This window comes from Dipodomys merriami, unplaced genomic scaffold (assembly GCF_024711535.1).
Source record: "Dipodomys merriami isolate MVZ:Mamm:240054 unplaced genomic scaffold, mDipMer1.0.p SCAF_106, whole genome shotgun sequence".
NCBI classification, from domain to species: domain Eukaryota; kingdom Metazoa; phylum Chordata; class Mammalia; order Rodentia; family Heteromyidae; genus Dipodomys; species Dipodomys merriami.
The window spans coordinates 1,087,896-1,111,347 of NW_027202338.1; the positions used below are offsets into that span (position 1 = coordinate 1,087,896).

General features: G+C 50.6%; 1 protein-coding gene across 1 annotated transcript; it reads right to left on the reverse strand.

The window, feature by feature from the left end:
• Positions 1 to 4,696: 4,696 nt before the first annotated feature.
• Positions 4,697 to 18,340, reverse strand: LOC138811705 (cytochrome P450 2S1-like). Its single transcript, XM_069999450.1, has 9 exons — positions 18,147 to 18,340; positions 16,048 to 16,213; positions 13,402 to 13,551; positions 12,879 to 13,039; positions 12,598 to 12,777; positions 9,891 to 10,032; positions 7,849 to 8,036; positions 5,419 to 5,560; positions 4,697 to 5,273 (listed from the first exon to the last, which is right to left on the reverse strand). Exons 1-9 carry the CDS (start codon positions 18,330 to 18,332, stop codon positions 5,083 to 5,085), a joined length of 1,506 nt encoding a protein of 501 aa, XP_069855551.1. The 5' UTR covers positions 18,333 to 18,340; the 3' UTR covers positions 4,697 to 5,082.
• Positions 18,341 to 23,452: the final 5,112 nt, after the last annotated feature.

Here is a 23,452-nt window from a genome sequence, read left to right on the forward strand (position 1 = left end):
AGTGGGGACATCGATGCTCAGAGATGTCAAAGCCAGCTGGATGCTGGTGGCTCAGGCCTGTAAATCCCAGCTACTCAGGAAGGGGGTGAATGCTGAGAATTGTGGTTCGAAGCCAGCCTGCACAGGAAAGTCCATGAGGCTCTTATCCCCAATGAACCAGCAAAAAAAGCCAGAAGTGGAGCTGTGGCTCAAGTGGTAGAGCACCAGCCTTGAGTAAAAAAGCTCAGGGACAGCACCTAGGCTTTGGGTTCAAGCCCCATGACTGGCACGTGCGTGTGTACACACACACACACACACACACACACATATACACATACACACACACCCCACACACAGAAATGCCCAGAAAGGCCATATTCACCATATCTTAAGGTGTCCACAGGCTCTGCCTGAAAGCCTAGCCATAAGCCCTAACAGTATGAAGGCAGGTCAGTAACCAGCCTCTGGGGTCTCAGTGTGTCCAGCCATCAGATGGGGTTAACACAGGTTCGGAATGGCTGGCTAGTAGTGAACAATGGAGGTTCACGCACGCGCAGTTTCTCTCCCACTGATGTGGGGCACACAGCTTACGCAGTGCACACTTTCACCCTTATGTGGGGCTGGGTCCACACACGCACCGTTTCTTACCCTTACCTGGGGAACATAGCTTGGTACCTAGGACTCTCTGCACTTGTGCCTCCCCAGGGATTGTGCATCCTGTGCCCCCCTGGGTCCCCCACCCCGACCCTGCAGGCCTCCTGTGTTTGACACAAGATGACCCTGTGCCCGCCTGAAAATGGGAGGGAAGTTTAGCATCGCTGCCTCTGTCACTATCTGTGACCTTAACTGGGGCTCGGTCTCCTATAATCGCTTCGGAATCCAGCGACAGCACCTGTAGACCACCTCTTGTGACAAGAGCTGAGCACCCTGTCCAACAAAAGAGGCTGAACTTTTCTAGCCAGCCACCCTCAAGTGACATCATTGTCTGTCACAGGGCCCCTTGCAAACCAGATTTGACGTAACAGCCAGCTAGGCTGAGCTTCACCTGGCGCTGATCACAAAAATTTTTTTCTTTTCTTTTTAAGTTGGTAGCAGGGCTTGAACTCAGGACCTGGGTGCTGTCCCTGAGCTCTTCTGCTCAAGGCTGGTGCTCTACCACTTCGAGCCATAGCTCTACTTCTGGTTTTTGGATGGATAGTTAATTAGAAATAAGAGTCATGTGGACTTTCCTGCCCAGGCTGGAAAGTTCGAACCTCAATCCTTCTGAGTAGGTAGGATGGATGACAGGCATGAGCTACCAGTGCTCTCTGTCTGTGTCTCTTCTCTCTGTCTCTCCTTGAAGCAGCCCCCTGCTGATGGCTCACACCTGTCATCCTAGCTACTGAAGAGGCTGAGATCTGAAGATCATGAGTCAAAGCCAGCCTGAGGGCTGGGATGTAGCTCAGTGGCAAAGCACTTGCTTAGCAAGTGCAACATCCTGAGTTCAATCCCCAGTACCAAAAAAAAAAAAAAGACCAAAAACCAAAATTACAGTTAAAAAAAAACAGCCCAACAACACAAAACTAACTTGGGCAGAAGAGTTTGCTGGGCTCTTATCTCCAAATTTAACTTAGTTAAATTTAAGTAAAAATTCAAATCTATGTATCATTAGCTATCGTTTTCTTCTGGCTAACATCTGGACGGTCATAGTGCAAGGCCATCCTGGGCAGGAGTTTTGTAAGACTCCATCTCTAAGATAGTCAGCAGCCCAAATCAAGGCTGGAGATGTGGCTTAAGTGGCACAGCATCAGCCTTGAGTGGAAAAAGCCAAATGAGAGTGTGCAGCCCTGAGTTCAAGACTCACTACTGATATTACAACAGCTGAGCTAGATGAACAGGTCGACAGACCTGTCACCAAGCATGCAGCTGAACCATGGGAAAATCTGGGACACAAGCCTGGTTGTTCTCTATCAATTCCCTCAGTTCTGTTGTGAGTGTATATAGAAGTTTCCAGAATATAGCCAGGCTTTGGTGGCTCATGCCTATAATCCTAGCTACTCAGAAGGCTTAGATCTGAGGATCACTGTTCAAAGCCAGCCCCGGCAGGAAACTCCATGAGACTCTTATTTGCAATGAACCACCAGAAAACTGGAAGTGATGCTGTGGCTTAAGTGGTAGAGTGTTAGCCTTGAGCTGAAGAGCTGAGGGACAGCACCCAGGCCCAGAGTTCAAGCCCCACCACCACCACCACCACCAAAAAAGAAGTTGCCAGAAGAAAATGTTTAAAATAAATGCTTGTTCAATTATTTTCTGAGATTTGCCTTACCATAACTTTAAATGAATGATAGATAAGCCAGGTGCCAGGGGCTCATGCCTGTCATCCTAGCAACTCAGGAGGCTGAGATCTGAGGATTATGGTTCAAAGCCAGCCGGGGTAGAGAAAGTCTCTGAGACTCTTGATCTCCAATGAACCACCAGAAAACTGGAAGTGGTGCTATGGCTCAAGTGGTAGAGCACTAGCCTTGAGTGAAAAAGCCAAAGGGATCCAGGCGCTGGTAGCTCACGCCTGTAATCCTGGCTACTTAGGAGGCTGAGATCTGAAGATCACGGTTCAAAGTCAGTTGGGGCAGGAAGTCTGTGAAACTCTTAATCTCCAATAAACCACCAGAAAACCGGAAGTGGTGCTGTGGCTCAAGTGGTGGAGTGCTATCCTTGATCTGAAGAGCTCAGGGACAACACTCAGGCCCAGAGTTCAAGCCCCAAGCTGGACCAAAAAAAAAAAAAAAGAAAAAAAAAAGGAAAAGGAAAAGCTAAAGGGCAGTGCTGAGGCCCTGAGTTCAAGCCCAAGACCTGCACACGCATAAGTGCATGCGCGCGCGTACACATACACACACACAAAACAGATGAAATAAAAAGAGGTTATTTGATTTTAAATCTTTGCCTAGATGAAGCCTCTCCCCTGTCCAGCAAGCACTGTGTCCCTAAACCACCTACTCAAGTGGAGTTGATGACAACGAATGAAACTGGGCCAGGACAAGGGGGCGGGGTGGGAGGGGGTAGAGATGGGAGGAGGGGGTTCATCCCATCGTTTGACCTTCGGGATATGTGTTCAAACTTCCGCGCTTGATAACTTGGTTTCCTAGTGAATGCAAGGCAGGAGATAGCCGGGGAAGGGGGCCAAGAGGCCAAAGTGGCCAAAGTGGTGGGGGGGGGGGAGAGGGGGGCTCCAGATGCTTCAGGGTCTCATTCTATTGGCTTTAGACTCTTCCCACCCTGCAACAAAGAAAGTAGAACAGTCCCAGCCCCATCCCTCCTGGCTCCCCTCTGGCCCTCCCCCACTCACCCCCCCCCCCCTCCCCACAGCTCCACATCTGCTTCTGAGGTCAACAGCCAGAGTGGGTGGTGACCGTATTTTTCAGCTCCCGCCTGGCCTCTAGGGAGGGGCGGACTCCCTCATCCCCACCTCTTTCTTACTACAGCCAGACACCCCTTGTACAAGTACTCAGGGCCCTATCTGGGGGGCAGGAGGGGATGGGGAAGAGAAACAAGCATTTCTAAAAAACAAAAACAACCCCTGCAATCCCCACACCAGGGACCTTTAATCCTAAACAGTTTGCATCTGGCCTTTTCTGTGACCCTGGCCACTGCTTGGTGCTTTACCCCTTTGCACGGGGTTTAAAATTCAGAGTAGGATCTGTGGATGTGGATGGCAGTGTGTATGTGTGTGTGGGGTGTGCATGGAAGGGTAGAGCTATAGCCCTTGATTAATTAATTAATTAATTAATTTTGTGCTGGTCATTGGGCTTGAACTCAAGGCTTAGGCGCTATCCCTGAGCTATTTCACTCGTGGGTGATGCTCTACCCCTTGAGCCACAGCTCTACTTTGGGTTTTTTGTTTTTGTCAGTCATGGGGTTTGAACTCAGGGTCTAGGCCCTGAGCCTTTTAACTCAAGGCTAGTGTTCTACCACAGCACCACTTCCTGTTTTCTGGTGGTTCACTGGAGATAAGAGGCTCATGGACTGTCCAGGTTGGCTTTGAACTGTGATCCTCAGATCTCAGCCTTCTAAGTAGCTAGGATTACAGGAATGAACCACAGGCACTGGGCTGGAGCCCCTATTAATATTCCATAAGCAGGGATGGGATGGTCATGTTCCTTGAGTCTGAGTGGTTTGTGTCAAAAGTCTATGGATAGCTGGGTATATCAGTACATTCCTGTAATACCAGCCTTTGGGAGTTCAAAGCCAGCTGGACTGTATGAAAAACTTCATTCCTGCCAAGTGCTGGTGGTTCACCTCTGTAATCCTATCTACTCAGGAGACTGAGATCTGAGGATCATGATTCAAAGCCAGCCTGGGCAGAAAAGTCCATGGGACTTTTACCTCCAATTAACCACCAGAAAACTAGAAGTGGCACTGTGGTTCAAGTGGTAGAGTGCTAGCCTTGAGTTGAAGAGCTAAGGGACAGGGCCCAGGCCCAGAGTTCAAGCCACACAACTGACCAAACCAAACTAAACCAACCCAACCCCCCTTATCCTCCCTCCCTCCGATCCAATAAAAACTCAAACCCAGGAAATGGAGGTATGGCTCAGGTGGTAGGGTGGCAGCCAGTGAGCAAAAGCAAGCATCAGATATGGAGTTTGAGTCCCAGTCTTGGACAAAAAGAAAAGAGCCAAATACTACTACTAAAACCCAAAACACACAAACAAAAACCAAGGAGGAAAGAATTGTATTTGGGACAGTGAGTTACACAAAAGGGGCTTGAGGATGGTGTTGGACGATCAAAGGGCATAGAGGGAGCTGGGGATTGCTTCAGTGGTCCAAGGAGGTCTGAGCAGAAAGCTGCTAGGGGGAGGCGAGATGGTGCCGTGAGTGGACAGTGCATGATATGATTGCAGTGAGTGGCCGGTGCCCAGCGATGGCAGCACTAATTGGCAATGAAGGTAGGATGGAGGGCTGTAAAGCTAGTGAGTTGTTTATGTGGGTTGTGAACACACGGAGTCACATGGCATGGGTGACCGGTGTATTATCTGTGCATATACTTAATGATCCCAGATGGACTCTGTTCACTTCCACAGAAAGCAGCTGGGCCTAGTAGCACATGCCTGTAATCTTCCTCCTCCTTCATCAGGAGAGGTCAACAGGCCGGACCTGCAGCTGGAAGGTGGCAGGAATATTGAAAAGGCCGCTGATGGCCGACTGGAGACTCAGGGAACTGGGTGAGCATGGGCTCTCGAGGGAGAAGGCCTGCAAGATGGCGGTGAAGAAGAGAAACAGCTCGGCCTGTGCCAGGCCCTCCCCGAGACACACGCGTTTGCCTGGCAAGGAAAGAGACAGGACTGAGTCATGGCTGTTCCCGACCCGGCCTGCAGGGGGAGCCAGCAGGAGTCCTGGGGATAGTGAAGGTACTGGGATGACCCAACGGTGTCAGCCCTCTGCTTAGATTCTAGGGTCAGCAGATACCTAAGGAGAAAGGCAGGAAGGCCTCAGGCTTCCGGAACTTTCCATCTGCATCCAGGAAATGGCCTGGGTTGAACTCTTCTGGTTGCTCGAAGAAGTTGGGGTCATGCAAGACAGAGCCAAGAAGAGGGAAGACCTCAGTGCCCTGAGGGGACAAGAAAACATCGCACAGTCCCGAGATCCCAGTGCTAGTCAGGCACACCCCCAAATCCCCAAATCAGTGTTTATCACGGACAGCCATGTGTGTGATCTCACAGATAACACTTGCGCTCCCTCTCTCTCTCTCCCTCTCCCCCCTTTCTTCATTGAGTCTTTTGAGGTAATTATGGATAATATCCCCATTTTAAAGATGGGGTAACCAGGTATGGTAGTGCGTACTTGTAATCCCAGCCCTCAGGGTGCTAAGGAAAAAGGACTGCAGATTCTTTCTTTCCTTCCTTCCTTCCTTCCTTTTTTCTTTTTTGTTAGTCGTGGGGCTTGAACTCTGGGCCTGGGCGCTGTCCCTCAGCTCTTCAGCTCAAGGCTAGCGCTCTACCACTTCACCCACAGCACCACTTCCAGTTTTCTGAGTGGTTTATTGGAGCTAAGAGTCTCATGGATTTTCCTACCCAGGCTGGCTTTGAACAGTGATCCTCAGATCTCAGTCTCCTGAGTAGCTAGGATGACAGGTGTGAGTCACTGGCACCTGGCTGTCTCCAATGAGTCACCAAAAAAAAAAAAAAAAAAAAAAAGCAAAAAAAAATCTGGAGGTAAGTTGGTAGCTCAAGCAATAGAGTGAGAAAGAAAGAAAGAAAGAAAGAAAGAAAGAAAGAAAGAAAGAAAGAAAGAAAGGAAAAGAAAAGGGAGACTGAGGCTTATGGTGATGGTGGCTCACGTCTGTCATCCTAGCTATTCAAGAGGCCGATATCTGAGAATCCTGTTTCAAAGCCAGCCTGGGCAGGAAAATCCCTGAGACTCTTATCTCCAATAAACTACCAAAAAGTTGGAAATGGAGCTGTGGCTCAAGTGGTAGAGCACTAGCCTTGAGTGGAAAATGCCATGCCAAGTGAGAATTTGAGGCCCTGAGTTCAAACCTTAGTATGGGCACAAAAATCATAATGACATCCATCTCTGCAGAATGTCTGAGTCCACTTTTTCCGCAGCTTGAGTCTTTGAAGCAGGGAAACAAGGCTCCTCCTGCCCAAAATTTGGGTACATGTAGCCCAGAGCTCCTCTGTTCCTGGGGTTTCTCCATATAGAGGAAAGGCAGGTAGGGGAGGGTGGGGTCGGGGAATTGGGCTCATTGGGCTTGGGGGGACCCCAGGAATAGGCAGGGTCTTGTTAATGCTGTTAGAGTAAACACAAGACAGAGGGTGTTTAGCTACAGGGTAGACTTTCCCGGGCTCCATGGCTGGGTAAACATAAGTTATCTGCCAGGGGTTGGCAGCTCACGCCTGTCATCCTAGCTACTCAAGAGGCTGAGATCTGAGGATCACGGTTCAAAGTCAGCCTGGGTAGGAACGTCCCTGAGACTCTTATCTCCAATTAACCACCAGAAAACCGGAAATGGCACTGTGGTTCAGGTGGTAGAGTGCTAGCCTTGAGCTGAAGAGCTGAGGGACAGAGCCCAGGACCAGAGTTCAAGACCCACAGCTGACAAAAAACAACCACTACCACCACAAAACCATAAAAAGTTTTCTAACTTTGAGAACTCGGTTTCCTCACCTGGAATGTGCACACGATGATGGTGCAGGGTCACAGAGAGAAAATTGACGTATGGGAGGGACTGGAAGTCTTGCTGTGAGTGTGGTTGGACACCCATGATTTTGCTGTCATGACCTATTACCACTGCCCTGGACCTAGAATACCCCCTGGCCCCTGCCAGACGGAGCTGACTTGATACCTTACAGGCATTTTCTTACAGCCCGAGTTCATATCATTATTGCTTCTAATTTAGAAAAAGGAGGACAGGGAAATGGAGTCTTCGGTGAAGCAGCATCTCAACTAGAAATAGCAGAGCTCCGAGTAGTTTAGCTGCCAGGATCTGGGATACAGCGCCCCCTGGTGGTGGCATGTTGGAATTGGCTCTCCAATGAGATGGGAGAAGAGAGAAGGTGGAGGGAGAGAGATAGAGAGGAGAAAAAGAGAGGGAAGAGAGGAGAAAGAGAGAGGAGAGAAAGACAAGGATTAGAAAAGGAGAAGGAGGAGTGGAAGGGAGGGGGAGAGAAGGGAGAGAGGAAAAGATGGAGGGAGAGATAGGAGAGAGGGAGAAAAAGGGAAGGAGAGAAAGAGAAAGAGGAAAGAGAGGGGAGAAAGGGGGAAAATATGGAAGAAGAGGGGAGAGGGAGAGGTGGAAAGAGGGAGGGAGAAAGAGGGAAGGAAGGAAAGAGGTGTTGACAGGGGAGACAGACAAGACAGTTCAGATGTACTGGGCCAAGGCCACTGCACACCTACCTGGGGCAGGGTGTACCCCCGGAAGTGGGTGGTCCTTGTGAGGGTGTGGGGGATGCCCATGGGCACCAGGGCCAGCAGCCGCTGGGCTTCGTGCAGGACAGCGCCGGTGTAGGGGAGGCGGGCACGGTCACCCAGGCTGGGGGCCCGGCTGCCCCCCAGCTCCCGTGCTAGCTCCTCACGCACGCGCTCTATGTGGGACAGGAGGGTTGAGGGTCAGGGGTGGGGGGGACCCCACGATTCTCCTCTCAGAAGTCTCATCTTCTTTGGGTAGCAGTCATTTGGAGGTGATGCTAGCAAGGGGGACAGGCCTGGCCAGACTTGTATGTGGGTGCTTGCATCTAAATCCCACTAGTAATGTGCTTGTGGGTACCCTCCAATTTTAGCCTCCATTTTCCTGATGAGGAAACTGAGGCCCAGAGGTCCTGGTCTAAAGTCACAATTGGGGGCTGGGAAGGTGGCTCAGTGGTAGAGCGCTTGCCTTGCATGCATGAGGCCCTGGGTTCGATTCCTCAGCACCACATAAGCAAAAAGCCAGAAGTGGCACTGTGGCTCAAGTGGTAGAGCGCTAGCCTTGAGCTGAAGAGCTGAGGGATAGTGCCCAGGCCCAGAGTTCAGGCCCCACGACCGGACCCCCCAAAAAAAAAGAAGTCACAATTGCTTCTGCCCATTGTCACCCAGTCTCATTTTCTTTTTCTTTCTTTCTTTCTTTTTTGGGGGGGGGTCTGGTTGTGGGGCCTGAACTCTGGGCCTGGGCACTGTCCCTCAGCTCTTCAGCTCAAGGCTAGCGCTCTACCACTTGAGCCACAGTGCCACTTCGGGCTTTTTTTTTTCTTTTTGCTTATGTGGTGCTGAGGAATTGAACCCAGGGCCTCATGCATGCAAGGCAAGCGCTCTACCACTGAGCCACCTTCCCAGCCCCACCCAGTCTCATTTTCAAGGCCACAAGCCACCTCTCTGGCTTGTGCATTGAACACAGCTGCCTAACTTGGAAATACTGGAGTTTTGGGGGTTCCTTCTCAGCTCTGCCTAGGGTCCACACACCTCCTTCTCCATTGGTGTACTGGTATTCCTTTTTTTTTTTTTTTTTTTTGGGTCGGTTGTGGGGCTTGAACTCTAGGCCTAGGTGCTGTCCCTTAGCTCTTCAGCTCAAGGCTAGTGCTCTATTACTTGAGCCACAGCGCCACTTCTGATTTTCTGGTGGTTAATTGGAGATCAGCGTTTCATGGATATTCCTGCCTGGGCTGGCTTTGAACCTTGATCTTCAGATCTCAGCCTCCTGAGTAGTGAGGATTATATACAGGCATGAGCCACCAGCACCTGGCTCTGGTACTCCTTTTTAAAATGTTTTCTTTTGGGGCTGGGAAGGTGGCTCAGTGGTAGAGTGCTTGCCTTGCATGTATGAGACCCTGGGTTCGCTTCCTCAGCATCACATAAGCAGAAAAAGCTGGAAGCGGTGCTGTAGCTCAACCGGTAGAGCTCTAGCCTTGAGCTGAAGAGCTGAGGGACAGTGTCCAGGCCCAGAGTTCAGGTCCCATGACCAAGAAAAAAAATTTTTTTCTTTGGTGCTAGTCCTGGAGAACTTTGGTACTCAGGGCCTGGGCACTGTCTCTGAGCTTGTTCACTCAAAGCTAGTACTCTACCAGTTGAGCCACAGCTCCACATCTGACTTTTTGCTGATTTATTGGAGATAAGAGTCTCATGGGCCGGGGTGCTGGTGGTTCAGGCCTTAATCCTATTCAGGAGGCTGAGATCTGAGGATCGCAGATTGAAGCCAGCTGGGGCAGGAAAGTCCATGAAACTTTTTTTTTTTTTTCCAATTAACCCCAGAAAACTGGAAGTGGCACTGGAAGGGTAAGTGGTAGAGTGCTAGCCTTGAGCAAAAGAACTCAGGGACAGTGCCCAGGCCCTGAGTTCAACTCCCAGGACTGGTTAAAAAAAAAAAATCTCATGGACTTTCCTGCCTCAGCTGGCTTCAAACTGTGGCTCCTCTGATATTAGCCTCCTGAGTAGCTAGGATGAGAGGCTTTAGAATCCACTCTTACTTTGAATGTGAGGGTATTTCAGCAGCAGGAGGAGGGCATAGCAGATGGTGGAGCTGATGGTTTTAGTCCCAGCAAACAGCAGGTAAGTGACTGTCATCAGCAAGTTCTTCTCTGTGAATTCCGTGCTTGGGTCTTTTTCTTCCTGGGAGAAGCCAGAGAGAGGGAGGAGGCTCATCAGAAAACACAGTCAGAGCCTAATAGAGTCAGGCTGGGCTGGGTGACAGCAGACCGGGCACGCTTTGTCAAATAAATGTTTTAAAATAAATGGGCAGCCGGGCGCCGGTGGCTCACGCCTGTAATCCTAGCTACTCAGGAGGCTGAGATCTGAAGATTGCAGTTCAAAGCCAGCCCGGGCAGGAAAGTCTGTGAAACTCTTATCTCCAATAGAAAACCGGAAGCGGCGCTGTAGCTCAAGTGGTAGAGTGCTCGCCTTGAGCTGAAGAGCTGAGGGACAGCGCTCAGGCCCAGAGTTCAAGCCCCACAACCAAAAAAAAAAAAAAAAAAAAAATGGGCAAAGTTGTGAGGTAGTCTCCTGATAGTAGCTCATTTTAGCTGAAAACAGTTGTTCTTTTTTTTTTTTAATTGAAAGAGAATGGTTTGTATCAGGTGCTAGTGGGGAGCTAATGGCTCATGCCTGTCATCCTAGCTACTCAGGAGGTTGAGATCAGAGGATCACGGTTCAAAGCCAGCCTGAGCAGGACAGTCCATGAGACTCTTATCTCTAACCACCAGAAAACCGGAAGTGGTGCTGTGGCTCAGGTGGTAGAGCGTTCGCCTTGAGCTGAAGAGCTTAGGGATATTGCCCAGGCCCAGAGATCAAGCCCTATGACCACCACCACCACCAACAAAAAGAAAAAAAAGAAAAAATAACCAGGCATGGTGACATATACCTGTAATCCCAGCACTTTGGGAGGCAGAGAAAGGAGGATCATGTGAGCTTGAGGCCAGCCAAGGCTACATATTGAGATCCTGCCTCAAAATACTCAAAACAAATAATAAGAAAAGAAAACACATACAAATACACACACAGGCACACACACACACACACACACACACACACACACACACACACACACACACACACACACACACACAGATCTTGAAAAAGTAAAAATAAAAACAAGAATAATAATTAAAAAAAAACCCCAGCCAGCCTGGGAAGGAAAGCCCGAGAGACTCTTATCTCCAGTGAATCACTGAACAGCTGGAAGTAGAGCTGTGACTCTAGTGGCAGAGCTCCAGCCTTGAGCACAAAACCTCAGGAACAGCACCCAGGCCCCCAGTCCACCCCAGGAAGGTCATCCAATAACTCTAGCTATTCAGGAGATGGAGACAGTAGGATTAAGGTTCCAGGTCAGCCCAGCAACGTTTACCCGGGACCACAAATACCATTTTAAATCACGAGCTTTCCCAGTGAAATGATCGCCATTCATATAAAATTCACTGACTGTGTGGATGGGGAGTGGAGCGGGTCGGGGGGAGGCTGATGGTGTGAAGCAATGGTGAAAATTGAAGGTGAGGCTTGTAGGTACATACAGCCTGAACTCAGGGCCCCACAAAAAGAGGAGGAGGAGGAGGAGGAGGAGGAGGAGGAGGAGGAGGAGGAGGAGGAGGAGGAGGAGGAGGAAGAGGAAAAAGAAGAAAGAGGAGAAGAAAGAGAAGGAAGAGGAGGAAAAGAAGGAGGAGGAGAATGAGGAGGAGGAAGAGGAGGAGGAGGAGAAGGAGGAGGAGGAGGAAAAGGAGAAGAAGAAGGAGGAGGAGGAAAAAGAAGAAGGAGGAGAAGAAGAAAGAGAAGGAAGAGGAGGAGGAGAATGAGGAGGAGAATGAGGAGGAGGAAGAGGAAGAGGAAGAGGAAGAGGAAGAGGAGGAGGAAGAGAAGGAGGAAGAGGAAGAGGAGGAGGAGGAGAAGGAGGAGGAGGAGGAGAAGGAAAAGGAGGAGAAGAAGGAGGAGGAGGAGGAAAAAGAAGAAAGAGGAGAAGAAGAAAGAGAAGGAAGAGGAGGAAAAGAAGGAGGAGGAGAATGAGGAGGAGGAAGAGGAGGAGGAGGAAGAGAAGGAAGAGGAGAAGGAGGAGGAGGAGGAAAAGGAGAAGAAGAAGGAGGAGGAGGAAAAAGAAGGAGGAGAAGAAGAAAGAGAAGGAAGAGGAGGAGGATAATGAGGAGGAGAATGAGGAGGAGGAAGAGGAGGAGGAAGAGGAAGAGGAAGAGGAGGAGGAGAAAGAGAAGGAGAAAGAGGAAGAGTAGGAGGAGGAAAAGGAGGAGGAGGAGGAGAAGGAGAAGAAGGAGGAAGAGGAAAAAGAAGAAGTAGGAGAAGAAGAAAGAGAAGGAAGAGGAGGAGGATAATGAGGAGGAGAATGAGGAGGAGGAAGAGGAGGAGGAAGAGGAAGAGGAAGAGGAGGAGGAGAAAGAGAAGGAGAAAGAGGAAGAGTAGGAGGAGGAGAAAGAGGAGGAGGAGGAGAAGGAGAAGAAGGAGGAAGAGGAAAAAGAAGTAGGAGAAGAAGAAAGAGAAGGAAGAGGAGGAAAAGAAGGAGGAGGAGAATGAGGAGGAGGAAGAGGAGGAGGAGGAAGAGGAGGAAGAGGAGAAGAGAGGAAAAATAGGCAAGCGAGGAAAGGGCCAACACTTGGGGAGGGGGGGTGCCATGTCACAGGAACCTGAAGGGAGAGACAAGATCCCCAGGGACTCTCAGCCCAAGCCCCATCCTCCCTGCACCTGCGCCATCTTGAGCAGGAAGGCGTCCACCAGGTCTCTGGCAGGACCCGAGGTGGCCAGGCTCTCCTGATGTCTCTGCACTTGACTCATCACGAAGGCAGCCAGCGTGGCTAAGTGGCACTGGAGCTGTTTGTGGGGGCCGGGCAGGCGCTTCAGGAGCCAGGAGAACATCTCATAGGCCTGGTGGGGGTGGAGGTGGGAGGGAAGAGAGGTGGTTCTCAAAGGGGGCCTGGCAGAAACCCCTGGGGCAGGGGTTTGGCACAGGGTTCCCCCATACTCACCTGGCTCCAGGGGGAGCTGACCCCTCGCAGGGTCCCATCGGCAGCCTGGACCACAGCCCGGAACTCCTCATCCTCATAAGGGAAGCGGAGGCCGAAGATGAGGGAGCAGGTGATATTAGCAGTGGCCTGGGCCAGCAGGAGGGAGGGGTCGAAGGGCTGTCCTGTGGGGGTGGTGAGGGAGGGAAGGGGGTGATGGAGCTGGGGACAGGGAAGCCCCAACGAAGCAGATGTACCATGAAGAGACAGACAGATGGACAGACAAAGATGAAAAAGGCTGCCTGTCACCTAGCTACTGGGGAGGCTGAGATCTGAGGATCGCAGTTCGAGGCTAGCCAAGACAGGCACATCCGTGAGCCTCTTATCCCCAATAACTCGCCCCAAAGCTGGAAGCAGAGCTTTGACTCAAGGGCTAGAGCCCAAGGCCTTCCCTCCTGCAGGTCCCCAGCACTGGGCTAGAGGTCACCCCCACATCCAGTGTGTGCCTCCCCCCCCCCCCCCCGCCCTGTGACCCCACACTGCTGACCTTCTGTGTTCTGGAATGCCTCCAGCAGACAGTGCACCTCAGACTGGATCAGCTCCTCGCCTTCTGGCTTCCCCATGCCCAGGTCTCGCAGGGCCAACAGCGTGAACTTCCTCAGCTGCCTCCACCGCTCCCCATTGGCGAAGAAAACCCCTGTGTGCCAAGGCTAGACTCAAGAAGGGACTGGATCTTCCCTCCCAATGGCTGCCTGTGTCTCTCTGTGCCTGATTTGAGAATTAAGGACACAGTAGTTGCTCAATCAACACACACCCCAACTGGCCTCCTCCATCCTCTAGCCCAAGGCCAGAGGGGACATGAATCTGGTCCTCTTATCCCCCCTACCTGTGCCTTCATCCCAATTCCCACCCAGGGCCCCACTTTGTGTCTAGTGGGATCCTTCACCAGACTAGCAGCCTTCAGCTCCGCCCCTCCACAGCAATGTACTAACTCTATTCCGATTCTTATCAAAATCTACAGTTTCACCCAAGCGCGGTAGCTCATACCTGTAATCCAAGCTGCTCCAGGAGGCTGAGATAGGAGGATTGGGGTTTGAAGCCAGCCAGGGTAGGAAAAATCTGTGAGATTCTGATCTCCAATGAACCAGTAAAAACTCTGAAAGTTGGAGCTGTGGCTCAATGAGATAGCATGCCAGCCTTGAGTGGAACAAGCCAAGCTAGAGTGTGAGGATCTGAATTCACATCCTCGTCGAGTGGACAACTGTACACACACACCAAATCTATAGGGGCTGGGAGTGTGGCTCAGTGGTAGAGTGCTTGCCTAGCATGCGTGAAGCCCTGGGTTCGATTCCTCAGTTACCACATACACACAAAATAATAATAAAATTAAACAATCTATAGTTTCCAGAAAAAAAAACCACACACAACAAAAACAGATGTGTGACTCACTGTCCAGGGTCCTTTAGACTTTGACGTTCTCATTTCTAACAAAGTATGCCATGATCTCGGCCCCAGGTTCCCCCCTTTAGTCCCTGCTGGGCGCTCTGCCTGATGGGGCTGTCATACCCCTTCCCTGATCGTGCAGAATTACCTTCTTTCATCCTTCCTCTGGGTCAGCTCAGAGGCCACCTTTTCCATGAAGATCTCCCTGAACTCCTCCACCAGCTTCCAGCATGGGCCTCTGTTTCCTGCTCTTAAACCTGCACTTCTCATTTTAGAGTTCCAGTCCCTCCCTCCACTGTCTTATTTATTTATTTTTCTGTAGGTCGTGGGGCCTGAACTCTGGGCCTGGGTGCTGTCCCTCAGCTCTTCAGCTCAAGGTTAGCGTTCTACCACTTGAGCCACAGCCTCACTTCGGCTTTTTTTCTGCTTATGTGGTGCTGAGGAATCGAACCCAGGGCCTCATGCATGGGAGGCAAGCGCTCTACCACTGAGCCACCTTCCCAGCTGCCTCCACTGTCTTATGAAAAGCATTGTGTCCCACAGAAAGGAGGACATGTCTGTCACTTCTGGGTCCTCAAAACTCAGTATAGGAGGGGCTGGGAAGGTGGCTCAGTGGTAGAGCGCTTGCCTTGCATGCCTGAGGCCCTGGGTTCGATTCCTCAGCATCACATAAAGAAAAAAGCTGGAAGTGGTGCTGTGGCTCAAGTGGTAGAGCGCTAGCCTTGAGCTGAAGAGCTGATGGACAGTGCCCAGGCCCAGAGTTCAGGCCCCACGACCAGACCAAAACAAAACAAAAACAAAAACAAAAACAAAAAATTCAGTATAGGAGCCAAGCATAGTGAGATTATGGGGTGAAAAACTGTCCAAATTCTATGTTCTGCCTTGTCTTGCATTTCCTCCCCTCCCTTCTCCCTTCCCTTCCTTCTTCCCTCCTTCCCCTTTTCTCTTTTTCATTGGTTATAGGGCTTGAACTCTGGGCCTTGGCTCTGTCTCTCTTCAACTCAAGACTAGTGCTCTACCACTTGAGCCACAGCACCACTTCCGGTTTTCTGAGTAGTTTACTGGAGATAAGAGTCTCATGGACTTTCCTGTCTGGGCTGGCTTTGAACGGTGATCCTCAGATCTCAGCCTCCTGAGTATCTAGGATTATAGGGCTGAACCACTGTTGCCTGCTTCCTCCCTCCCAGTCTTTTCTTTTGCCAGTACTAGAGCTTGAACTCATATCCTGAATGCTATCCCTGAACTTTTTTTTCTTCTAAGGCTGGCACTTTACCACTTGAGCCACAGATTCACTTCTCCCCCTTCCCCCCTCCCCCCCCCCACCTTTTTTTGCTGGTTCATTATAAAGAGTCTCATTCATGGACTTTCCTGTGCTCAGGGTTGGCCTTGAATCTCAAGCCTCCTATTTTAGCCTCCTGAGTAGGTAGGATGACAGGTGTGATCTCCCTTATCCCCACTGTGCCGTGCCCTGCCCCAGCAGTGCCTGGCAGGGGATGTCTTAGCACAATGCATGGTTTCTAGGTTATGAGTGTTGGCCTATCCATCCCCAGAGCCCGGAAAGTTCCTCAGTCTTCCTTCCATGAGGATTTCTTAGCAAGCCCCTCCCTCTGTACAAGGCCCAGTCCCCCCTGCAGTCCTCATCCGGGCCCTAGGACAGGAACCGCCCTTTCAGACGTGGAATCTCAGGCCCTAAGCTGTGTGCAAGTCATGCACACACCTGTGTGTGGGGGTCACCTGGCTGTTCACTTACCGTGTCCGTCAAAAGTCCGGTCCAGGGTTTCTAGCCTTCCTCGCCCGTGGAATTCCTCGGCCTGATCTCCTAAGGCCTCACGGACAGCCTGGTGACCCACCAGCACCACCACAGGCCGCCAGGGGCCCAGGTGCACCGTGAACACGGGCCCATACTTCTTACTCAGCTGGGGATGCAGAAGGAGACAGTGTTGGGGTGAAGGGCACTGGGGCTGCCAGTGGAAAGCTGCTGTGGTCTTTCCTAACCTCCCCCCCACATCCCCCCCCAAAAGCAAACCAAACTTTTCACTCTCCAGCTCAAAACTAGCCAATCCTCACTGGGTGCTAATGGCTCATCCTATCATCCTCGCTGCTCAGGGGGCTGAGGTTTGGAGGATCGTGGTTCAAAGCCAGCCCAGGGAAGAAATTCTGTGAGAATGTTTGGCCCCAATGAACCACTAGAAAAAAAAAAAGCCCGAAGTGGAGCTGTGGCTGTGGCTGAAGTAGTAGAGCATTAGCCTTGAGCAACAAAAGTTCAGGGACAGCACCCAGACTCACAGTTCAAACCCTAGGACTGATACACACCAACATACACACACAATTGTTTTTTTTTTTGCTAGTCCTGGGACTTGAACTCAGCTCCTGGGAACTATCCCAGAGCTTTTGTGCTCAAGGCTAGCACTCTACCACATAAGCTACAGTGCCACATCTGGCCTTTTCTGTGTCTGTGGTACTGAGGAATCGAACCCAGGCTTTCCTGAAGGCAAAACAAACACTCTACCACTAAGCCACATTCCCAGCCCCCCAAATCAAATCTTATCCATCCGTCTCCAGATGTCTCTGTCCTTCTCTGCCCCCTCCTCAACCTCTTAAGCTACACCTCCCACCCTCAGTCCTGCCCACACCCTCACTCTGTGCCCTTGAAGTACCAGAGGGTTTGTGTATGTGTATGTGTGTGTGCGAGTGTATCTGTCTGCATGCGCATGCATGTGCGTGTGTGCATTTGTAACCAGTCCTGGGGCTTGAACCCAGTGACTGGGCGCTGTTCCTGAGCTTTTTCACTCAAAGCTACTGTTCTATCGCTTGAGTCACAGCTCCACTTCCGGCTTTTGGGTGGTTGATTGGAGATAGGAGTCTCACGGACTTGCCTGCCTGGGTGACTTCAAACTACAATCCTCATATCTCAGCCACTTGAGTAGCTGAGATTACAGGTGTGAGTCACTGGTGCATAGCTACCAGAGGTTTTTTTGGAATGGGGGAAGTATTTCCCCCTCCGCCCTGGCAGGTTGGGGCTGCCTTCTCCTCCTGACTTCCCATCCAGGTCTCAGGCACTTCTGGATCTCATCTTAACCCCAGCTACAACCCATCCATCCTCCCCCTTGGGGAGGCTCTAAAGCAAATTCCTTCAGCCTGGGGCAGCGGCCTCCTTCCAGCCTGCAACAAGCCTCCAGATCTCCCTTTATCTCAGCTCTTTCCTCAAAAAGACTTCCTCTCAGCCAGGCACTAGTGGCTCACACCTGTAATCCTAGTTACTCAGGAGGCTGAAATCTGGAGGATCCTGGTTCAAAGCCAGCCCGGGCAGGAAGGTCTATGAGACTCTTCTCTCTAATGGACCAGTAAAAACAAAAACAAAAAACAAAAACTGGAAGTGGAGCTGTGAGCACCAACCTTGAACAATAAAATAGCTCAGGGACAGTGCTCAAGCCCTAAATTCAAGCTCCAGGACTGGTACCAAAAAAGAAAAAAAGATTTCTCTCCTGGCAACAAGCTCAACTCAACCACATCAGCTACTCTTTTCCCCAGGACTCTTCTCTCCTTGCCCACCACTTTTTCCAGGGTGCTGTAGACCCCTTTCCACCTCCTGGATCCTGCTCCCCCAACTTTGACCCCATTTAGAGGACTCTGTGGCTTCTCCTAGCCTAGGATCGTCTCTCTGCAGGACACCCCTTCCCTCTCAGCACCACTCCTGCCTAGAGGGTCCCCTTTGACGCTGAGACCCCTTGCACCTGCCTTCTTCTTTGCCTTAGCACTCAGGGGACCCTCCCCCCCATCTTGCTTCCTGCCCAGAGCCAGATCGTTGCCTTGGGGACCCCCTCCCCACCCCCAGCCAGGCTCACTCACCCGTAGGAGCCCAGAGTAGATGGCCCCAGGTCGCAGCTGGAAGAAGTTACCCAGTAGAGGCAGTGGCGTGGGTCCTGGGGGCAGGTGGCCAGTGGCCCGGGTCCCCCACAGTGACAATGTCACCAGTTTTCCCAGCAGCAGTAGCAGCAGCAGCAGCAACAGCGCCCAGGTGCTGGCCGCGTCCATCTCTGCAGGTCGACTCTCTCCCCTCCTCCCAGGGGCTGGGCCAGAAGAGATCAGGCGCAGGAGGGTGGAGAGGGCGGGGCAGGGGCGGGGCTCCAGCATGCCCCGCCTCCTGGCTGGCCAGCTTGTCTCTCTTGGTGGTCAGATTTCTCCTAGGAATCCAGCCTGATGTTGGGGACACAGGCATGAGAGGATAACCCAGGTCACCCCGGCCCTCCTCTTACTTCCCTTTTTATTCTGGGATCAGATTGGGAGGAGGGCGTGGGGCTCCCAGATAGGAAGTAGTAGTATGTAAATAAAGGGACTGTGGCCATCTGAGGCTTGGTTTACCTGCAGCTACTTGGCCCGTGATCCACCCCCTCCTTTATTTCTGACTTCCTCCCATTCTCACAGAGGTCAGTCTGAGTATGTGTGCATGTGTGTATGTGTTTGTACATGTTTGGTATGTTGGAACCAATTTCCTTTCATGGAGGGGCTAGGCCCTTCCTTCTGTCACCAGGTTAAGGCACAGAGAGCTAGGATTATTATTATTTTGGCTTGAGATCAGGATTCAAGCTTGGTACCTGATGCTTTTTACTCACTGGCTGGCGCCCTACCAACTGAGCCATGCCTTCTATTCCCCTCCCCCTCCCCCCAGCTAGGATTTAAGACTCAGGCCTGTCTCATCTTGATACTGAGGGATTGTTCTATGTATTCTATTTATTCCCCTAGAGGCCACTTGCTGGAGGGATGGCAGTGGAGGGGGGTTTGGCAGCTTCTAGGCAAAAGCCAGATGCCTTGAGTTCAGCAGCCTTGCTTCTAGGTGCCCCGTTAACTCTTTTGTACCAGCAAGTTTGTGTTCAGGAGTTTTAAATTTTTATTATTATTTATTTTGGTCTTGGAGCTTGAACTCTGGGCCTGGGCACTGTCCCTGAGCTCTTCAGCTTAAGGCTAGCACTCTACCACTTGAGCTACAGTGCCACTTCTGGTTTTTCTGGTGGTTTATTGGAGATAAGAGTCTCGCAGAGGGGCTGGGAAGGTGGCTCAGTGGTAGAGATCTTGTCTTGCATGCCTGAGGCCCTGGGTTGGATTCCTCAGCACCACATAAGCAAAAAGAAAAAAACCAGAAGTGGTGCTATGGCTCAAGTGGTAGAGCACTAGCCTTGAGCTGAAGAGCTGAAGGACAGCACCTAGGCCCAGAGTTCAGGCCCCACAACCGGATCCCCCCTCCCCCCCCAAAAAAAGAGTCTTGCAGACTTTCCTGCCCAGGCTGGCTTTGAACCACGATCCTCAGATCTCAGCCTTTTGAATAGCTAGGATTAGAGGTGTGAGCTCTCACACCCAGGCTTCATTTTTTATTTTTTTGCCAGTCCTGGGGCTTGAACTCAGGGCCTAGGCACTGTCCCTAAGCCTCTTGGTGCTCAAAGCTAGCCCTCTACCACTTGAACCACAGTGCCATTTCTGGCTTTTTCTGAGTAGTTTATTGGAGATAAGATGCTCATAGGCTTTTATGCCCAAGCTGGCTTTGAATCAGGATCTCAGCCTCCTGAGTAGGTAGGATTACAGGTATGTGCCACTGGTGCCTGGCTGTATACTCAGAATTTAATAGAAACACCATCACAGCCTGATTGAATACAGGGCCAGGTCCAGATATAATAAGCAATACAAATAAATGCCTTGCTGTGTCCCAGTGTCTCATGCCTGTTACCCTCACTATTCAGGAGGCTGAGATCTAAGATCTTAGTTTGAAGCTAGCCCAGGCAGGAAAGGCTATGAAACTCTTATCTCCAATGAACCAGCAAAAAGCCAGAAATGAAGCTTTGGCCCAAGTGGTAGAGGGCTAATCTTGAATAATAAAGCTTAGGGACAGTGTTTAGGCCCTGAGTTCAAGCCTAAGGACACACACACACACACACACACACACACACACACACACACACACACACACACACACACACACACACACACACACACACACACACACAGGCACTATGAAACCAGGAGGAAAGCTTGGTATTTCTGTCTCCAGTGTACATGTTTCTCCTCCATGCCTTTCTCCTCAGGACAGGACTAATAACATTTTACAAAGAGGGATGGAATGGAAGCTGCCCCCAAGGAAAAGAGAAGCAGAGCATCTGCCAGGCAACAATGCCTGTGACTGTGGCCAGCCACCATTTGCTGTCCTGAGAAAATCATCAGCCACCCCTCACTTGCCTGCACCCGTTTCCTAATTATGCTCTTCCCTTGTCCCTTCCCCCAGTTTTCACTCCCTCCCTCACCCTTCCTCATGTTTTTGTGCCACTACTGGGGCTTGCACTGAGGGCCTTGTGCTCTCACTTGGCTTGTTCATTCATTGGCTGGCACTCTACCACTTGAGCCATACCCCTACTTCCAGCTTTTTGCTGGTTCATTGGAGATAAGAATCTCATGGACTTTCTTGGCTAGGCTGACTTAGAAGTGTGATCCTCAGATCTCAGCCTCCTGAACAGCTAGAATGACAGGTGTGAGCCACCAATGCCTGACTCCTGCTGGTTAATTTTTGTTGTTGTTGTTAGTCCTGGGGCTTGAACTCAGAGCCTGGGCACTTGCTTAAGACTAGCACTCTACCAGTTTGAGCCATAGCTCTGCCTTTGGTTTTCTGTTGGAGACTCATGGAATTTCCTTCCCATGCTGGCTTTGATCTCAGCCTCCTGAGTAGCTAGGATTACAAGAGTGAGCTTGGACATTTCTGGTTATTTTATTTTATTTTATTTTTTTCTGGTTAATCTTTAAGAGATGAAGTCGATTGGACTTTACTGCCCGACCTGGCCTTGAACTTCTATCCCCAGGATCTCAGACTCTTAAATAGCTAGGATTACAGATGTAGGCCCTGGGGTTCTGCTCTGAAGAAATGATTGAAGGATAACTTGACAGCCTCTAAATATTTACCCCAAAGCAAGCAAATGCACAGAACAAAGATGTAGAGGTTGCTACAGGAAGATTTCACAGTAATTGAGTCATTCTGGGTGGATCCTGGCCTCCCTCCCAAGCTGACTCCTCACCCCAGGCCAGGAGATACACCCATACCACACGTGCTTCAGCTGCCAAAGGCCAGGGGCCTCTTCCACTCTCCCCCACAGCTACATCTCAGCAGAGCCTGGTACCAGCGTTTGGCAAGGCTTAAGTGAAAGCCTAGCTGAGTACCATGGATTGTTCTAGAAGGCTGTCACTAGGGTTCCAGTAGGCTGGGTGTTGGAGATACAAGTTCTAGAAATTGCTGGGAGATTATTTTGTTCTAGATCCTCCAAGCCAAATCCTAGGCTAAGCCATGGCCTGTCTCTGGTCTACTGCACTGAACTCCCCCTTGGATCTTTGCTCTCACAGCCTTGCTTATCTCTAGTGGGTCTCTCCAGTCCCTTCTTCCAAGCTGTTCCACTCAACGCCTAGAACTTTAGGAAGTGGAATTTCAAGAGCCCGACTTCCTTCCTGTTTCCGTTGGCCGTGTGCAAAAGGCATTCTGGCTGGGGACACTGTTAGTTGACCTTTGACCATCAACTGCTGTCTCCAGACCTACCCTTGACCTCTATGGCTTCAGGTACTCACCATTCTCGCAGACACTCTCCCCCAACTCCTATCTCCCCAGTCTCCTTGAAAGAGGAGTTTTCAGAACCCAGGATCAAAGTCTAGGAGTTGCACATGTCAGATTGGGTCACTACCCCTATCCACCAAACTAAAAGACAGAATGAAGGGTAGAGAAAGGGGATTTATTACCTGGCAGCCACAGGAAGTCAGGCTTTCATATATCTTCAACCATCTTCCACAGGTGCAGATATTTGCGTTAGGCGTGAATAGATGAGGACCTGGGGGCAGAAAGGGAGAATGTATGCAGTCACAACAGCCCCAAGGCATACCTGTGAGCAGAGGTGATCAGACAAGGTCTGACAGCTCCTTGGTCTCAGGATAGCCCAGGTGGGGCCTTGGGACAGCAACAGTCATTGACCCATGGCAAAGTGGTCTGCCTTTCTTGGCTTCTAAGATGGCTGTCCAAGATGGCCGTCCAAGATGTCTGTCAAAATGGCCCAAGACAAAGGATTTGAGGTACACAGTGAAGGGGTTGGGGCTTCCTGGCTGTCACCCTCTTCCCAGCTGATTCATGTGTCCATGTTAGGAGTCAGTGTTTCTCAGGGAGAAGCAGCTTCAAAGAACCTCTTATCTTCTGTCTCCTACACTTGGAGGGGACTTTACCCTTTCCTCTACCCTCCTACCTCTCAATTATTTGAATCTCTTGAACAAATTGAGTGAGGGTAGACCCATGAATGGGAGGAAACCATTTTAATGATGCACTTATGTATGGAGTCACACAAAAGTACAAAATGGCCTGGCACCAGTAGGTCACCCCTGTAATCTTAGCTACTCAGGAGGCCAAGATCAGAGGATCATGGTTCAAAGCCAGTCCGAGCAGGAAAAGTCCATGAGACTTTTATCTCCAATAAACCACCAGAAAACCAGAAGTGACGCTGTGGCTCAAGTGGTAGAGTGCTTGCCTTGAACTGGAGAGCTAAGGGACAGTGCCCAGGCCCTGAGTTCAAGCCTCATGACCAAAAAATAAAGAACAAAATTCCCAGAATTTTTATACCAGCCTAAAGCTACAGAAAGAAGTAAGAATTGAGTTTGTTTAGTTTGTGGGAGGGTGGGAGGAGGAAATGCTTGGGACCAAAGGCCATATTGTTACTTAGATAAAGACTCTCCCATAGCCTCAGAAAAATAGCTGATAACTTATGACAAAGTCCAGTTTTCTCTCCAATGAGTCAGTTCTAGGCTTAGTCTCAACTTTCCCTTCCCTTTCCTTCCCTTGTTTCTTTTCTTTTCCTTCCTTTCTTTTTTCTCTTCTCCTTTCCTTCCTTTTCTCTTCTATTTTCTTTTCTTCTCTTTTTCTTTCACAAGCTCTTCCTATGTGGCCAAGGCTACCCTCAAACTCAGATCATCCTGCGTTAGCCTCCCAAGTGCTAGAAGTACACCCAAGATGCCATCATATTAGGCTAAACCTAGATTTATCTTTTTTTTTTTTTTGGGTCTGGTCGTGGGGCCTGAACTCTGGGCCTGGGTGCTGTCCCTCAGCTCTTCAGCTCAAGGCTAGTGCTCTACCACTTGAGCTACAGTGCCAC

Excerpts from the sequence above, each read along its gene's own strand:
- LOC138811705 (XM_069999450.1), bottom strand. The coding sequence starts at position 18,332 with ATGGACGCGGCCAGCACCTGGGCGCTGTTGCTGCTGCTGCTGCTACTG. Across the intron at positions 13,552-16,047 it reads CCGGACTTTTGACGGACACG|GGGTTTTCTTCGCCAATGGG; the intron begins GTAAGTGAACAG and ends CTTGGCACACAG. Across the intron at positions 5,561-7,848 it reads GGGGGTACACCCTGCCCCAG|GGCACTGAGGTCTTCCCTCT; the intron begins GTAGGTGTGCAG and ends TTGTCCCCTCAG.